At 37.1% G+C, this 20,155-nt stretch overlaps 1 protein-coding gene across 1 annotated transcript in view; it reads left to right on the forward strand.

Moving 5' to 3' along the window:
• The first annotated feature begins 4,240 nt into the window (after positions 1 to 4,240).
• Positions 4,241 to 20,155, forward strand: part of LOC129779381 (putative inorganic phosphate cotransporter) — an 81,175-nt gene continuing 65,260 nt past the window's right edge. Inside the window, exon 1 of the mRNA XM_055786814.1 lies at positions 4,241 to 5,016. Coding sequence (XP_055642789.1) covers positions 4,881 to 5,016 — 136 coding nt within the window. The 5' untranslated portion in view covers positions 4,241 to 4,880. The remainder of the gene's footprint in view (positions 5,017 to 20,155) is intronic.

Here is a 20,155-nt window from a genome sequence, read left to right on the forward strand (position 1 = left end):
AGACATAAGTTCGACATCGCGAGGCTCTTTGTGTCCTCCTGATATAGCCTATTCGGTATTAACAACATCCTCTCCCTTCTGGAGAAAGACGAGAGCGTCGTACAGGAGCCTGGTTCCGGCCGCCGACCGTAGATTGCTACACGACCGTAAGGAGCTGAAGAGTAAGACCGAGAGAAAGATAACTTCATCGCCCGCACCTTTCGCCGGGTGGTCGAGGCAACGACGTCGTGGTCATAATGCGAGACGAAACCTACTTAACGTTAATCGGTAAAGACTGGCAGACGACAGGGTACTTTAGTCCACCAAGAAGGTAAGTGAGCCGCTATTCAACCAACGAGAATGTCCATGCCACTGTTTTTTTTTCCTTAGGTGCGAGCGGTGAACGGGAAGATATACAGTATGAAGTGCCTGTCACATGTGGTCGTTTGACTGGAACTAGCCTCGGCCCACTATGCTAAGAGAACACTGGAGGAGACGGACCGACTGAAGATAAACGTTGTACTCAGTGTTGCCTCATTTTAATCTGTACCAGAGGGGTTAAAAATCTGTCTCATCCGTTCCTTTTTCTTTCAAAAATCTGTACCATCGAAAATATATCTTCTAATGTTGCTTTGTTGGAGGTCTTCGTAGCCACATCGGTTGCACATTCTCTTACTAATCGATTGATCGTGAGTTCAAACCTCAGGGCCCCACAATTGAGCATCTTTGTTTTGTTATAGAATAACTACGTCCAAGCAACAATCATCAGCGATGGAGATCTATCCATGTTCGAATTGAGGTCGATTCATCCATGCAACTCCTCTGCTCTACCAGAAACATCGGGCTGTTGTGCTATAAATAACACAACATTGATTATATCAACTGTCTCCGCTGTCCAGTGGCTTAACTGAACAACGGAAAAACAGAGGAAATACTCTTACGCCTGAACATGGCTACTGTCTAATGTACAAATTATGGATACGATAGAACATGTAGCATGTACACCGAACCTTCTGGAGGCTTACATGCGCTTACATGCCACAGTATACCACGAAGACATTCAAGCATGGAGGAGGGAACATTATGGTGTGAGGGTGCTTCTCCTGGTACGGAGTTGGCCTCCTGTACTGAGTGGATAAGATCATGGATCAGTACTTCTACGCCCAAATCCTAAGGGATGTGGGAGATGCCCCTGAAAAGGCAGTTCATGCAGGATAAAGACCCGAAACATGGCGGTGTGTTTCTGACCGTCAAAAAGGATAAACAAAGTAGGATAACAAAGTCGACGTCATGGAGTGGCCAGCACAGTCACCGGATCTGAACCATATAAAGAACCTATGGGAGATCGTGAAAAGATCGGTGTATACGGAGAAGTCGAAGAATAGGCAGCAACTATGGGATAGGATCCAAGCCTGTTGGTACGCCATCCCCCATCTCATCCCTTTTACCTGCCAGAAGCTGGTGGAATCCATGCCGAACCAGGTGCGTGGAATGATGCGTAACAGAGGATACACGACCAAGTACTAACCCTAGAAGCTTTTCACAGTACGAATTTTCTTGTTTTTTTTTACGATGAATTTTAAAACCGGTTTTTATTTTTGTCATTTTAGTTATTAAGTTATTAAATATGCTTAGAACGCATTTTTAATGATAGCTTAGTTTATTAGCTACCACTTATCATCAATTTTATTCAATTTTGTATAACTTTATTGGGCAATGAATTTGATTTAAGCGGCCCTTAGACGTTCAATATCATTGATCAATTGATTAATTGATTGTTTATGGTAATTCTTTTCATTGTTCAGGAATCTGTTATTTCAACTCTTTTGAAGCTTCAAATGGTGATCCTGAAGGGCCATTCTTATATGTACTCATAACAGTCAAACAGGTTGTAACGAACAAAAAACAAAATTATCTTTTGGTAGGAGATTCACGTTTATGAAGTTTATGAGGAAGAAACAAAGAAATATTTAAAATAGTTACGATTTCGTGATATTTTGAGGCAAATACAGATTTTTTTACTTTATTTGAGAGACTTTCAGCCGTAGGGTAAAATACAGATGAATTCAAAAAGCTGCTTTGTCTTTAATGGAAAGCTATGGATTTCTCTCAATTGTCTGATTCTTAGTATTAGTCCTGTTCTAAGTCATCGGGAGTATTAGCTTTTTCGGGTTCGTTTGCAGACTATAGAACAATAACTTGCAATAACTTTTTGTGTTTTTCCGGAAAGTTAAGCGGCGGTGACACTGGATGCAAAAAAGTGGTCGTACGAATTGTATGTAATAGTGAAAGCAAACAACCACATTGAGTTGTATTCGTCAGCTTCTATCGAACAAAATTGTTTGTTTCTCTTCGTACAATCAAAAATTTCGTGCGTACTCCTATCCAAAGTAACCTTAGCCTTAGGCATAAAAACATCGATTTATGAAGAAAAGTGAAAATTGTCAAAAAGTGATATGGGATAACTATGCGTAGAACAGCAGCAAAGGTGTTGCAGATCACTCACTACGCTCACACCACCATTCACAAGCGCTCATCACTTCCATATAAAGGTCGGACTCGATTATTCGGAGTATTGATTTTATTTTCACTCCGGATAATCGAATCCTCCGGATAATCGAGTCATAAAAATAAAAAGAATTTTCTCTTGGTAAACGTAATATAATTATGATTTGCACTTATTTATTAAACGGTTTTATCTAGGTTGAACCGTTTGTATGTTTGTGACTTTGTAAATTTGTAACGTTGTAACTTTGTAACTTTGTAACTTTGTCTGTAGCGCTGTACCACATTAATAGAAATTTAACCCCCTTCCTGTTGACCGTGTGATCTAAAATTTGGAACACATCTCTATCTCTGGTGTCATTATAAAACTGCGTATTCCATGATCTTGAAAATCCAAAATGGCGGCCGCTACAAAATGGCGGATTACACATTTTCTCAAAACCCCATCAATATGTATATCAAATGAAAGGGATTGTCTAGTAGAACACAGTTATTTATGAAAAATTTAAATCCAAAATGGCTGCCACCAGGAGTTTTTTTCAAAACATCATCAATATGGGTATCAAAAGAAAGTTCTCGACTAGTAGAACATACATGTGATAACTGCTAACTGCTACTTGTCTAATTATTTTCTAGCATTAAACCGTTTAGCTTAAAAAACTTTTTTACTTATTTTATTTTCTAGTTCTTAGTAAATTATCTGTATCATAAATTGACTTATCTACATCAAAACCATTCTATTCCAAAACCATTTTGAAGTGGCAGCCATCTTGGATTTGCATTTTTCATAAACAACTGTTTTCTACTAGTCAAGCCCTTTCATTTGATACCCATATTAGCTATTCAATATGGAATTATTATACAAATTATTCAAAATTTCCGAAAATCAAAAATAAAATACTCTGTATAATCGAGTCTAAAATTCCGGATAATCGAATACAGGATAATCGAGTCCGACCTGTGCTACATCCCGATGCTATTGTTACGGCAACAATTGTATTCACGTTTCTGTGCTATTAAACTGCAGTTTTACGCGTAGTTCTCACAGGTTACTTTTTGGCAAATTTCACTTTCCTTCAAAAAACGATGTTTTTATGCATAATATTTCGGAAAAACACAATTTCAATTGTCTCATGTTGATATTCTAGTCATAACTGTCCCACCATGGATTTTTAAGCCCGTAATCAAGCTTGATCGTTTCAGTGAAGGGATCTTATCACATTTCATCAACTGCTTATAAAAACCCCGATGAATTGCTAAATTGAAATCCCTAAAGCTTCTGGTAGACAAATATGCTAGAAAACTTCGATTGCATTTTTCTCAGTTGCTGATTTTGGTACATTGGACAACTATGTGTAGAACAGGAGTATAGTTAACGCTTTCTATTTCTGGTTTCTCAGATGAGAGAAAAAACTGCGCATTTTGAAACTGACGAGGAAGACAAAATATTCAAAAAAAAAAATCAAGTGACGCTTGTTTAGCAATCTATTTTGTTGATGACAATTAAATATTTCGCACAAGCCTCCAGATTTCGCACTCAGATGTTTTAAATTCCACAGATTAACGTATACGGCCTCATCATTGTTATCAACAAGAATGATTTCATTATATTCTAAGAATATACGAAACGGAATATGTCATACTAAAGCAGCGGTAGACATACAAACGCAAAAAAGTGGTACATATACAACGAACAAAACATTCCAAAACAAACATAGTGATTGGAATGGTTTATTTACTATCATCAACTGTGTCGCAAAACTAGTCGTACGATGAAGCGTTGTTGTGAAAGTCTTTATCGGAAAGTGTTTGGATGATTACAAACTACCCGATTAAAAGATTTGCTCTGTTTTAAAATAATGCCCCGACCTAAATGGATTCGCATACGCATTTCTCCCAGTGGCGATTACAGTTGATGAACAACGCGTCCGATTATTGAAACATAGGCTTACTAGGTCATATTTTTAACCGGGTAGCAAACTTCTTATTTGTCATATTCAAAATAAAAGCGCGTGTCAGCATCGAAAATATACTTTGTTTATTAGTGCGCCCAAATTCCAAAGCAATAGGGGATCGTCCCTGCGATTGTATGAAAACAGTGTAAGACGTGAATGACCGCCCAGTGATTTGTCATCGATCGACCAAATCAATTCTTTACTATCTACGGAACGTAGAAAGTCTTAGGTAATCCTAGCTGAAGCCGGCCAGTGGAATAGTTCTGTAATTGGAAATTTGAGATGACAATGTAGTGCTGTGGAAGAAACCTGCTAAAAATAATCTCCGCTATCATCTGAGCTTACTCACTGAGCATCTCAACATTGTGGTGTGTATAAAAGTGATTACCAACGAAGGTGCGACTTCCAGAGTGTAACAGATATTTATTAGTTCAGTCCGTGATGGTGCAGTTCGGCGACAAAGATTCTAACGATGAAAGTGAACCACTTTTGAGGAAAGTGTTGTATAGTGGAAGTTCGGTTCCCGGTGACTCTTTTATAAAGCAGAGGAACAGATGCTGCAGATGGATATCGAAACGTAAGTGATTCAGTGGAATATTTCAACTGAGTATTGTTTGGGATCACACAGATGGCTACATATTTCATTGGGATTCACCACAAGCAGCTGCTGCTGCAATTGAATGTTGAATTCCTGTTTTTTTTAATTTGTCTGTTCAATTTGGCTATTTTATTCGAGTTTGGTGGGTTGAAATGGGAAACCTTTGAAAAGTATTGGGGAATTTCAAAATTGCAATAAAACAACAAGAATAGATTGACGTAATGGAATGTCCAAGTTGAAGATTCTCATCCGACGCTTATAGATGAAAGAATTTATATATTAAAGGTCATGTCGATTCCACGCTGAGATGTACACTGTTATGTTGGTGGAAGACAAGATTTACTTCCGGAAGGTTTTTTGTTGTACAGGTCAGACTCGATTATATATAGTCGACCATTTTTTTTCAACAATTATTTTCAAATCCTATACATAATCGAATCTCAGGAAAACAATTTTTTCATTAATGTATGAATGTCAAACATTAATAGAAAAATAGCTTTTTTGTGATTCGATTATGTATTGGATTCGAAAATTAACGTTGAAGGTGAAATTGCGATTATATATAATCGAGTCCGTCCTGTAGATGCGACTGTGTAGTCTCGAATAGCTTACGTCGTTCTGTTTTTGAATATACAGCCATTCCATGCCAAACCGATATAGTGGCTCTCAGATTATTGTCAAAAGTGGTAATTTTGTTCTTTTGTCGCAAAACAAATTTAAATTTAGACAAATATTTTTTTATTTTTTTATTAGCGTCCGAAAAGTCAAAGTTTTCCACTTTTTCTCGAAAATGACTTTTTTTTTCAAAAATTCATAACTTCTGAACCACTGAACCAATTTAGATGATCGACATATCAGCCAATTAGCTAGCCTTTTATTAAAAAATATTGAACCAGCAAAAAAATGGACTTTGTTTTCGTAATTATTGATTGTAGTCGTTTTTTGTTGTTTTCATGGCTTTGCACTAGAGGGCTATATTAAGGTAATCGATGGTTCGAAAAAAAAATTTTTCATCTTTTTTGCATTACAAAAATTCATAAATTCTGAACTACTGGACCGATTCAAAAAAAAAAATTACTTTTGGGAAAAATTTTGATTTTTGTTATTCAGCAATTCCAAATGAAATCGTCCTAAAAATGCAGATTTTAAAAACTTGTATTTTTGATTCCAATGAAAGAGTGTATTCCGTTTGGGTTGGAGGAAATATGAGTTTTTCACAGCAAATGGGAATTTTTTGCCTCAAGCGTAACTTTTGAAAAGGGCGTATCGATTTTAGTAAGAGAAATTTTTCATAATAAAAACTATGAGTCGTACCGAAATAGTGTCTTAAAAAAAGTTATAGAGTATTGATGTACACTGTACACTAAGAAAAAAAATTAATACTCTTTTTTTTATTTACAAAATAAAAATTCAATTTGCAATATCCAAAATACATATTTTTTAATTTTTTCCTACAAAATAAAAGTCATGCAGAATAATTAAAAAATGGGCCCAAGGTGGTAAAACTATTTTTGACGAACTTTGTGGAACATCGAATTTTTAGGAATTTTCGAAACTTCGTATTTTTGTATGTTAACAATCATTTTTAGCCACATATTATGAATCCTGATGTGATTTAAAACAAAAAAGGTTATTATCAATCTCCTTCTAAATGTAGCCATTCTCGAAATATGTAAAAAAAAATCTAATTTATTGTCTTTTTTATAGTAAATAATCCTTTTTAATATGTTTGTCGTGTTATACCGTCATGTTCATGAAATTTTATGAATTTGCTTATAATTTCCAACAATTTTTCCAAATACATCATTCATTTTTTGACTCAAGCGTAACTTTTGAAAAGGGCGGATCGATTTGAGTAAGAGAAATCTTTGATAATTTATATCTCAAAAAATATGAGTCGTACCGAAATAGTGTGTTAGAAAGAGTTATAGAGCATTGTTGGCTTAATTTGAATAGAATATACACTGAGAAGAAAAATTAGTACTCTTTTTTTATTTACAAAATCAAATTTTAATTTGCGATATCAAATAATATGTATTTTTTTATATTTTTTTCAATTTTTTCATATAAAATAGAAGTCATGTAGAAAATTTAAAAAATGGGCCCAAGATGGTAAAACTATTTTTGACGAACTTTGTGGAACATCGAATTTTTAGGAATTTTCGATACTTCGAGTTTTTGTATGTTAGCTGTCATTTTGAATCACAAATTCTGAATCCTGATGATATTTAAAACAAAAAAGGTTATTATCAATCTCCTTCTAAATATAGCCATTCGCGAGATATTTAAAAAATATTTGTAATTTATTATCTTTTTAATAGTAAATAGGCCCTTTAAATATGTTTGTCGTGTTATACCATCATGTTCATTAGATTTTATGAATCCGCTTATAATTTCCAACAACTTTTCCAAATACATCGTAAAGACACATGTTTAGGATTTACGTTACGAAACATTCGAAGACATGTGGGTTAATACAAAACGTAGCGAGACTAAAAAATCTTTTATATCTTAATATAAACTTCAATAAATCAAAAAAATTGTTGGAAAATATAAGCGAATTCATAAAATTTCATGAACATGACGGTATAACACGACAAACATATTAAAAGAGATTATTTACTATAAAAATAATTATAAATTAGATATATTTTTTTAAATATCTCGAGAATGGTTGCATTTAGAAGGAGATTGATAATAACCTTTTTTGTTTTAAATCACATCAAAATTCATAATTTGTGGTTAAGAATGCTTAAACATACAAAAATTCGAAGTTTTTTTCAAATTGAGCCAACAATACTCTATAACTCTTTCTAACACACTATTTCGGTACGACTCATATTTTTTGAGATATAAATTATCAAAGATTTCTCTTACTCAAATCGATACGCCCTTGAGTTACGCTTGAGTCAAAAAATGAACCATGATGATGTATTTGGAAAAATTGTTGGAAATTATTAGCAAATTCATAAAATTTCATGAACATGACGGTTATTTTGTAAATAAAAAAAGAGTACTAATTTTTTTTCTCAGTGTACATTTTTTTCATATTCAACCATCTATACTCTATAACTCTTTCTAAGACACTATTTCGGTACGACTCATAGTTTTTGAGATATAAATTATCAAAGATTTCTCTTACTCAAATCGATACTCCTTTTTCAAAAATTTCGCTTGAGTCAAAAAATTCCCAATTGCTGTGGAAAACTCATATTTCCTCTAACCCAAACGGAATACACACTTTCATCCGAATCATTTGTCATTTGTCGATTTCATTTGAGATTACTCTATTGTAGTTATTGATTGAGTCAGTTTTTGTAATTTTCTCGGTCAAAGAGGGCTATATATAAAGAGGGCTATATTTTTTATATTTTTTTCTGGAAAGCTGAGGATTTTGAACATAATATATATTGATATCAGAGATGCTATTTTTTTTTGTTTTTGAGTTATTATTTTGCAAATTTAACATGTTTTAATTCTTTGTTCAAAATTTCTATGTTACTAGACCAGACCTATGCGACTAGAATCCGATCTTCCCGCAAGTGTGGTATTTTTTGAATTTTTTTTATTTTATTTTTTATTTGGCTTCAATTTGATATGTCGATCGTCTAAATCGGTCCAGTGGTTCAGAAGTTATGATTTTTTGGAAAGAGTCATTTTCGGGAAAAAGTGGAAAAATTTGATTTTTCGGACCCTAATAAAAAAATTAAAAAAAATACGTGTCTAATGTTTTTTGGGATGAAGAACAAAATTATCACTTTTGACGAAAATCTGAGAACCACTATATCGGTTTGGCAATGGAATGGCTGTATATATGTTAATATTATGATTAATTGGAACTAGCTAATTTGTGATATCGAAATTGTCGTTCGTTCGCAACAACACGACTGACGATGAAATTCAACATTGAACCTATGAACTTGGGCCATTTGGTTACGAATTGGAACCAACAACATTTTGTTTGGGCATTTTGCAGAGGCTGCAATAAGAAGCGTTTCGAATTCTTCTTGCATTGTAGTGTATAGGAATTTCGGATTACAGCTTGTTTGCGAGAGCAGTGTTTATTTTCATTTTCTGCTGAGCCGAAAAGTCACAACGTCTCGTACATCGGTTCTATACACATTCATCTGAATGTATCAAATATTTGAATGTCGTTCACCCGAATGTAATATTACCCCAATGAATCCTTTACACTAATGTAACATTTACCACATGAAGAAGAAGTAAAATTCCATACAAATGAGATTCGAATTATTGTGAAGTCTTTCAAATTTGATTATAAATAAGATGAATTCAACACACGTAGAAGGGCAACAAATGGAAAATTATTATGATCAAATTTACAAAGAATGCTGCTCATTATTTTCTTTCAGTGCTACTTTTGAAGAATAAGAGTCCATGCATGCATTAAAATGAACTTTAGAACATTTGAATGATGTGATGTGATTTTACCATAAAATAATCGAAAGCATAAATGATTTGGAAATGTCAATAGAATCGATAAGAAACCAAAATGTAATATCGGGTGTGCAGCCTCATTCGGTCCGTTTCCACAAAATGGCTCAAGGTGTTATAATTAGTCGACGGCGACAGCTGATTTTTGAACTGTCGATATTTGCCAATCAAATATTGTTTACAAGTCTTTGAGTGTTGCACAGCAAGTGCAATTTTGACGGTGTTGAAATGCCAAGTTTCGTTGTAAATAAGTAGGCTTGCAAAATTATTGGGAGTAATCAGACAAGCTATTTCTGAACGACTCAAATTCGCAGGATCCAAAGGCAAGGGAATTATGGAAGTCTTGTGTTTTAGATTGTGTTAGTAAATCCATTTTTCGTTCCCGAGAAGGATTCGATGCAAAAGAAAAGATCGTAACGCTCGGCCAACCTGAAACTAATCCAATCGAATATCCACGGCGCCAAAGTAATGCTCTGTATTTGGTGGGTTCAATAGGGTGTGATCACTATGAGCTGCTAAAACCTGGTCAAACGATCAATGAAGACTTCTACAGGCAACAATTGATGACAACGCTCGACCTCATGTTGCTGCTCGAGCTTAAAACTGTTAGGAAAATAGCGGATGAGTAATCTGGTTCACCCGATTTAGAGACCCCTACAAAAAAAAAAAAAAAAAAAATTGAAGTGAAGTTGCGCACCAAACTTCGGATGAAAATTTCCATATAGGAAAACCTGTTTTTTGCGAGAGATTGAAACGCACAAAAATATCGCATAATATCGTCTACGAAAAATTTCAGTTCGGGGATCTGCTTGGCGTCCGCTTTAATGTACGTCTCGTATTCCGATGCATTTCGGCTGCACCAACCACTTGCGTTAGCCTGTAAAAATGAACGAATTTAATCAAAAAACCCCTTTGCGTTAAAGCTTCCTGGGGGTCTTCGTAGCCTAATTGGTTGCGTGTCCGCTACTAAGCGAACAATCATGAGCTCATAACTCAGGACCCTCAACTGACCATCTTTGTGTGTTATTCTAGCTACTACGTCCACGCATCAATCATCATGTGTCGGTAATCCCAGTCCCTTGCCGCTCTCATTACGGTCTGCTGCATCGGTAGTTAGTGCTATTTGTAACATAACAATGGAAGTCTCATATCAACAGTCACGCTGTGTATATAGCCCATCTGTGAACATTCCAACAATAGGAACAATCTTACGCCGAAAAAAGGCGACATGTGTTGTGCATCGATAGAATAGGAATACTCTAACGCCTAAACGGCTATTGTGTAACAGATAAAATGTGTATCGATAAGATAGGAATAATCTGACGCCTAAAAATGGCTAATGTGTAATATACGATATGAGAAAAAACGATAAATTCGGCTCTGTTACAGCTGAGTTGCTAAATGAGCCTAATAAAACTGAATAGATGAGATAAAAAAAAGCTTCCTGGGATTTGACCACCGTATTCCGTTCATCGGTTCGGTTAGGCACCTTCCTTACCTCAAAGACATCAAGTCCGGTCCGTTTCATTTTCTGCTTAACGAACCAGACAGAAGAATTGACCTTCTTGGCCATGTCCCGAATCGAAAGGTTCGGATCGGGCTTGAAGTAATCCTTCACCTTCCTCGCCTTCACGGGGTTGGTCTTCTTCGCTTTCATTCCGCTGCCAGTTTGCTGTTGGGTCGTTTCCATGAACGACTTTACCAAGAGGGACACGGACGAATGGCCAAATCTCAACTGTTTCGCGATCTACCTGTATGACTGGCTTGGATTTTCCAATTAACGCGACCCGGGTGTATACAAATACTTAGCAAATGAAATTCCCGTCTCAATTTGCTTTATTAGCCGATCAAATATCTTTTACGGTAAAACAGTCTAAAGGGCGAACACGAAATTATTGCGACACATTCAACAGGGCATATTTTTTTACTATTGGGTAAAAATCAAACAAATTTTGCACACTTTCTCGTTGATGTGTATTGTCTACATGCTGTCAATCTCGAAGTCGTGTTTTTCGATTCAACGAAAATGGAGGTGAACTAACGCGAGTCGAGAGAACAAATTCTTTCCAAACACCTGGAATTTCCTGACCTGTCGCACCGGCAGATGGGAAAAATGTTGAACATTCACCATTCAACCGTCTCCAGAGTGTTGGAGTGGTTCCAGGAGCGGTTGATGTTGGACCACGGCAAAGGAGCTGGAAGAAAACCGGGACCGGAGAACAAAAAGATGGAGGGAAAGGTGAAGCGGATGATTAAAGCAAATCCCAACATCTCAAGCCGTGATTTGGCCAAAAATATCGACATGTCGCAGAGCTACGTCCGGAATGCAAAGAAGAGAGCTGGACTATATACATACAAGGTACAGAACTTCCCAAACCGCGATGAGCGGCAACAATCGACGGCTAAAACTCGGGCACGGAAGCTCTACGAGAAGATGCTGACAAAATATGGCTGCTGTGTGATGGACGACGAAACGTATATAAAAGCCGATTTTAAGCACCGACAAGAGCAAGTTCGATGTGGACGACAAACTTTTAAAAAGAAGAAAATGTCGAAGTTCGCCTCCAAATATCTCGTTTGGCAGGCCATCTACTCTTGCGGACTGAGGAGTGAGCCTTTCGTGACAAAGGGCACAGTAAATGGCGAGATCTACAAATCTGAATGCGTCGAGAAGCGCCTTTTGCCGTTCTTGCAGCAGCACGACGAAGCTCCGCTATTTTGGCCAGATTTGGCATCATGCCACTGTTCTAACAGTGTCCTGGGGTGGTATGAGGCCAATTCTGTCCATTTTGTTCCAGAGGACATGAACCCGCCAAACTGTCCGGGCTGCGCCCGGTGGAGCAGTACTGATCAATAATGAAGCGGGAACTTCGGAAGAGCAAGAAGACAGTCAAGGACGAGAAGGACATGTTAAGAAAATGGAAAAAAACTGAGAAACTGGTACCGGATGACACTGTAAAGACTTTGATGGAGGGCATCAAGCGAAAATGCGTTCAATTTTACACTCAAGGCTCCATCGATTAACTTTTCTTTTGATTTTTGAAGTAAATATATGTATAAAACTACCCTAAAATTTTGGTTTGATTCTAAACATTATAAGAAAATTGGCATGACATTTTCGGTGTCGCAATAATTTCGTGTTCGCCCTTTAGCTGTATCTTTTTCTTAAGTAAGAGGTCTCTTCTATTATTTTCATATACCGGGTTTGAGCACGAAAAGCTGGAAAATTTCGCTAAATTTTTCCGGTACTTGAATCGTAATTTTGCATGAGTTGCGACGTCGTTTCACCGGATCTCATGCACCATCCGCATATTGCAAACATAACCGACATATTCAGAATGCGTTATATGTTGATACTCAAGCCCAGTATTATGACATTTTATCTTTATTTGTACATTCGTTTACATTTACTAATTCCCTTCGGACTGAAAACATTCATGTCGCACATGGCGTGTGGATTGTATTGTACAAACACAAGTCGCACCCACCGAGCTCTATCTAGTGGCGGAAATATACATAATGAATGGAAATTAATTTAATTCCCAGTTCGGAGAGAACTTCAAAGCGCTCACGAATTCCTTTGAACTTATCACTTCAAAGACAACACAGTCCGGTTCGTATCAGGCTCCCAGGCAACCCAGGAGATGATATCCTGCAACCCCGAAAAATGACTTTCGACTGACTGCCCGAACTTTTCCGAAATTACGGTGCAAAGACATTAGTTCACTTTGTGCTGGAACCGTGCCGAGATGATGCGACACAACACTCCATTACAGAGCCATTGACATCGGTCGTACATTAAATCGGTGTCAGTCGGCCCCTCAAAACGGTGAGCAGAAACCCCGCCAAGGATCTTCTGCAAATCGCAATTGGTTATTCATAGTTTATGCGGTGCCACTGTACGCACTGCTTCCGGTTAGCTCGCATGATAATGAACCGTGTCGCATTGGTTGAATGATTTTTGACTTTCGATACCCTCTGCCGCTTTCCCACCGCCGCAAATTCTACACGAGTCAATTTACTGAAATGCTGTTTAATGATATGTTTTCGGACACGCTTATCGCATCCCAAGATGATGGGTAGCGCAAAGTGATGGAACTCCGGTCGTAGTGCGTGGGTGGCAGCCGTACGCACTTCCTACGTTCGTGGCATTTTTTTTATCGATTTACAACAGCTTTGTCGGATGAATGACGACATGTGAGCGTCGTTCAAAATACAGTTTAATGAGTTTAATGTTCACATCAACAAGTTGAGTTTAGTATTCTGTGCATAAAAGTGGACATCCATTGCCTGTTCATATATACCATGTATTTCAGTGGGTATTGTTTTGCGTTTGTACATCAATTAGTTCCGACTTCGTCCGATAGGGGAGCTGGGAATGATTCATTTCCATGAATTAGTCGGACAATGTGACATTGGATGCTCTATAATTCGCCATCGGATGTGGCATTCCCAAGCAACAGCATGCAGTGAATTCATAAACGGCTCGATAGATATGTCACGTGCGACTCGGGCGGAACCGTACGGAATGATGTATTCGAGGAACGAACCGTTAAAAACCATCGAACTTTGCTCTCCTTGGGCGTAGCGTTTGATATGATGCCGTTTTTTACGTGACGAGTATGATTCTATCCGTACACTTTGATAACATCAACTGTGTCGGAAGTACTAACCCAATTCGGTGATATACTAGTAGAAACAATAAGAGAAGAGAACTTTATGTGTTCTATTGTGATAAAAAACAGAGCGTTGAACGATATGTATAAGACTAGAAGGAGATTATGTTGAAACATAAAAATGGGTTTCTATTTTTGCATGGATTTTTCAAACGATTCTCGTAATGTTGGTGGAAGCTTTCGGCGGGTATGTCCAAAAAGGTTAAAAATGCTAATTTGCCAAATGCCACATGCCGTATGCCACTTGCCGTATGCCACTTGCCGTATGCCACATGTCGCATGGCACATGACATATTCCATATGCCACATTCCGTTTACCACATACCGCATGACGAGTGTCGCATGTCGCATACCGCACGCTGCAAGTGAAGTATCGCATGCCACATGCCTCATGACGCGCATGCCACACGCCGTATCCCGCAAGCCACATGCAACATGTCGATCGGAAAAGAACTATTTTCGAGAACCGCGTCACTCTCTCTTCGGACTGAAACTGAAGATACCGCGTGCTCCGCGACGGTCCCTGTAGGCAGTAATGTGAAACTGCTGCTTGATTCAGAATGCGAATCCAGCATGCTTTCAGAGCGAAGAAATCACGCTGATGACTCTCCACACGCTAGCAAGAACATTTTCTATAATTTACAGTGATGTCAACGAATGAATCGGACAGCTGCTTTGCACGCCTTGTGGCTCGTATTCGAAATAGGCAACTTTCGAAAAATGGATCATTTAAGCAACTTTGCATACTTGCAATCTTCGAAAAAACATTAGACTATTTTTTTGAAAACGGCCAAAATTTTTTTCTTTTTTTTTACAAAAATTTAGAAGTTAAAAACTAGAATATCTACAAATTTCTGATCAAAAGATGAAATGTAAGATATTGTTTCAAATTTAAAAAAAAAATATTAAAAAACAGGTTTTTCTAACAACAACTTTGTTTTCTTTGAAAAAACGTATTTTTTAATTATTAACAAATTATATTAATAACCCTTAAAATTTCCAATACATTGAAAGATTGAAAGACAGGGAAAAAAATGAGAACAACAACTTTTACATGTTTTCTTTGAAAAAATTGCAACTAATCCTAATTTCGAAGACATTAACTTTCTATCTTTAACAGTTTGTGGTATACATGGTATTTTTGTATGGAGACTCCTGAAACAATAATGTTCTATTCATAACATTTTTGTGTGTGAATTCATGCGTTTGATATTTCTTATAGTTTTTGAGTTAAGATTTTTCGAAAAAAATGACAAAAATCACTCAAAAACTATAAGACTTACAAAATGTTGGTTAGAGAATGAAATGTAGGAAGTTGTTCTAGTTTTTATTGAAAAAAAATATGTCTTTCTAAATTCTAAAAAAATATATATGAATAGCCCTTACAATTTTGAACAAGTCACCCATACATTGGAAGATGACCACTTTTGCAGGAAAAGAGTTTTTCCAACAACAACTTTTTCAATTTTTTTTGAAAAAATACTATTAATATTAAACTTGTAACATTTTTATGTATAAATTATCGCGATTTACATGTTCTGAAAACTTTTTTTCTATTTAGAAACATATCAAAAACATATCAAACGCAAGAATTTACACACAAAAATGTTATGAGTAAAACATTTTTGTTCAGGAGTCTGCCATGCCATGAATACCTGAAACTATAAAAGATAGAAACTTAATATCTGCGACAAAAGTTCATATTTTAATAAGATCTGAAACTTTGTCGAATACGCTATATCGCTATCTCAACTTTAAACAAAATAAGGAATAGTTCAAAGAAAACATGAAAAAGTTAGTCGTTAGAAAAATATTTTCCCTGTAAAAGTGTCCATCTTTCAATGTATGGGTTACTTATAGGAAATTGTAAGGGCTATTAATATTTTTTTTAATAATTAAAAAATACGTTTTTGAGAAAAATGAATCTCAATTTTTGAAATAAATTTTTTTAGTATAATTTTTCTTTAAAAAATTTGTGGTGTTTTGTATTAATCAGTATTTTAGTATATTTTATTTTACAGTGACGTCTCGATTATATCACGCCCAACGAAAATTTTCGCGTGATGTACTGGAAACATGATATATTCGAAACAGATATTTTTTAAAAGAAAAAAAAAAATTTTTATTTCACCGATATGTATGATTTGAACATTATTTTTCGCACAATGTGCTGAATTTACAGAAAACCATTTCTTACAATACTTGAATGGATATTCTATGGCGTTATGTTGACGTTATCAAATTGCAATTATCAGAGCTGCTATTTCGGTTGATACCTGTATCCATTAATTTTTTTTCATCTCAACATCGGTATCCTCATCTTTTTCTGATTGGCCATTCGCTATACTGATAATTTGGTTGTCGGAAATTATGTGTAACATACCCTTTCTTCTTCGAGCTCCGGTACCACTGTTTGATTCTCGGGATCAGGAGTCATAATCAAGAAGAATTTCGAAAGTCATTAAAATTTGGTTTTTTTCAATTGAAATTTTGTTTTAAACCACACCTTTTTGTTTTCAACATTTCGTGATTGTGGTTGATGAAACACCAACATACAAAATCTTTCAATGTTATTTTTGTCGGTTCCTTGTCCAGTGTTTCTAAACTAAGCATGGTTGACATTTCAAAATTTTCACGGTATGTTAATGTTATGTTTTGAATTATTTCCTGGTCTATTTGTTGGGCAATAGATGATGGGCTCATCCAGGCATTAGCGGATCCGATAGTAGACTGAAAGAGACGTATCTTTGGATCATCGAAGGTCTTCCAATTATCATCAATGGAAATTTATGAGTACCAGAAACATTGGAACATTTTTTTTTTATTTAAATCGTTTATTTTTACAGGCTCAGTTACATAGGTTTAAAGGAGCCGAACTCCTTACTGTATTGTTACTAGTATATATACATTTTTCCTTAATTCTAATGTTAATAATATAGGAAACAGATTACTCGCGGTCAACTCGAGTTTAGAAGGGTGACATATTTTCTTCAGGAAAAGGAGGGAATATGAGGATATGTTGACAATGATCACACTCACACTCTCAATCACACTCATCACACTCAATTCTTAAACCTATCTTATATCTAATATGTATTTACATTTCATCTTATTCTTAAGAAGGGATTCGATCTCTCACAAAGGAAAAGGAAATGGAAAAACTAAGGGTATAAGGACAATCACACACGAAGATCGATAGCTTTAAGGAATACATATATTTGGGACATGTAATCAAGGTCTAACCGAGCCAACACGTCTCTCACCGGCATCATGGGCTGCCTTCCTCGGGCCCGAAGGGTGACTACTAAATTCGATCTGGCGACAAGATACAGCTCGCACGACCAAACAACGTGCTCGATGTCGTGGTAACCTTGGCCACAAACACAAAGATTGTTGTCGGCAAGATTAATACGAAAAAGTAGCGCATCTAACGAACAGTGATTGGACATGAGTCGGGAGAAGGTGCGAATAAAGTCCCGACTCAAGTCCAGACTTTTGAACCATGGTTTGAGGCTAACCTTAGGGATAATCGAAGATCGTTGGAACGATCCTCGATCGAAGATAATCTGATGTTCCATGGATATCCTGCTTCATGGACAGATCAAAATCCACAGAGGAATTGATGTAGTCAGGAAAACAAACACGGTTGGGAATATACGAAGAAGGATTAACCTGCATGGAGACGAATTCATGATATGAGCTCATGAATCCAGAATGAAAATTTAGCTCGATCAGCTGCTCAAAATTTCCGATCACCAATGGGTTCATAACCTTACACCGGATGAGGAACCGAAGAGATAATAAATTGAAGCGATCTTTTAGTGGGAGTAGGCCTGCCAAAACCTCGAGACTCATGGTATGCGTTGAGGGCATACATCCCAACGCGATACGGAGACAAAGATACTGAATTCGCTCGAGTTTAATGAGGTGTGTTTTGGCAGCTGATTGAAAACAGAAACTGCCATACTCCATCACTGAGAGAATAGTTGTTCGATACAACATTATAAGATCTTCGGGATCGGCTCTCCACCAGGTGCCGGTAATTGTACGGAGAAAGTTTATTCTTTGTTGACATCTTTTACTCAGATACCTAATATGGGCCCCCCAAGTACATTTGGAGTCGAACCAGACCCCAAGATACTTGAATGACATAGCATGAGTGATCGGTTTACCCAAAAGTTGAAGCTTTGGTTTTGCTGGTTTATGCTTCCTAGAAAAAACCACCATCTCTGTTTTCTCCGTGGAGAATTCGATCCCTAGCCCAATGTCCCAGGTTGAAAAATTGTTCAAAGTATCTTGTAAGGGTCCTTGCAGGTCGGATTCGTTTGATCCTACGACAGACACCACTCCATCATCTGCAAGTTGTCTTAGGCTGCAATTTTGTGTAAGGCAATTGTCAATGTCGCTTACATAGAAGTTGTACAAAAGGGGGCTTAAACATGAGCCCTGGGGGAGTCCCATGTAAGAGACCCGACTTACTGCCGAATCTCCGTGAGAAAAGTTCAAATGTTTCTCACAAAGCAAGTTATATAACATATTATTCAATAGAGGCGGCAGACCCCGAGATTGTAATTTGTCTGACAAAACCTCTATTGAAACAGAATCAAAGGCCCCCTTTATGTCCAAGAATACTGAAGCCATTTGTTTTTTTTCGGCGTAAGCCATTTGAATTTCTGAAGAAAGCAACGCAAGACAATCATTCGTCCCCTTGCCCCTGCGGAACCCATATTGTGTATCTGAGAGTAGGCCATTCGTTTCAACCCATCGATCAAGGCGAAACAAGATCATTTTCTCCAACAATTTCCGTATACAAGACAGCATTGCTATTGGGCGGTACGAATTGAAGTCGGACGCGGGTTTTCCGGGTTTTTGAATAGCTATAACTCGTACTTGTCTCCAATCATCTGGAACAATATTATGCTCCAGAAACCGATTGAATAAGTTCAACAAGCGATGTTTCGCCACATCAGGGAGATTTTTCAGCAAGTTGAACTTAATTCTATCCGATCCCGGAGCAGAATTGTTACATGAAAGGAGAGCAAGAGAGAATTCTACCATCGAAAACTCGGAATCAAGATCGCACCTATCTTGTGGTATATCTCGAATAATTCTTTGCACTGGAGCGGAATCGGGACAAACCTTTCGTGCAAAATTAAAAATCCATCGATGTGAATATTCCTCGCTTTCATTGGATGAAGAGTGATTTCTCATGTTTCGAGCCACTTTCCATAATTTTTTCATTGACGTTTCTCGTGATAAACCTCCCACGAAATTTCGCCAATAGGCACGTTTTTTCCCTTTGATCAAGTTTTTAAATTGATTTTCAAGGTCCAAATACGTTTGAAAATTCTCAATGGTTCCACGTTTCCGAAAAGCTTTAAATGCATTCGATTTATCTCCATAAAGCTTGGAACACTGGCCATCCCACCATGGATTGGGAGGCCTTCGACGAATAGTGGAACCTGGGATGGGTTTCGTTTGAGCGCGAACCGCGCTGTCATAGATCAAACGAGAAATGAAGTTATACTCCTCCAATGGAGGCAAACCATCTCTGGAATTGATGGCTAGAGCAATCGCGTCCGCAAATTTTTTCCAGTCAATGTGTCTTGTGAGGTCGTATGCCATGTTTATTGATTCAGAAGAATTCAACCCATTGGTGATAGAAATTTTGATTGGAAAGTGGTCACTACCGTTGGGATCCTGGATTACATTCCACTTGCAATCTAACGATAGTGAATTCGAGCAAAGCGAGAGGTCAAGAGCACTTGGGTTAGCAGGAGGTTTAGGTACACGTGTTGTTTCCCCAGTGTTCAAAACGGTCATATTGAAGCTGTTACAAAGGTCATATATCAACGATGAACGATTATCGTCGTACTGTTCCCCCCAGGCAGTTCCGTGAGAGTTGAAGTCTCCCAAGATCAATCGTGGCTCAGGAAGGAGTGAGCACATGTCAACAAGTTGATTGCGGCTAACCGCAGCTCTCGGAG

The sequence above is a fragment of the Toxorhynchites rutilus genome, chromosome 3 (genome assembly GCF_029784135.1).
Source record: "Toxorhynchites rutilus septentrionalis strain SRP chromosome 3, ASM2978413v1, whole genome shotgun sequence".
Taxonomy (NCBI): domain Eukaryota; kingdom Metazoa; phylum Arthropoda; class Insecta; order Diptera; family Culicidae; genus Toxorhynchites; species Toxorhynchites rutilus.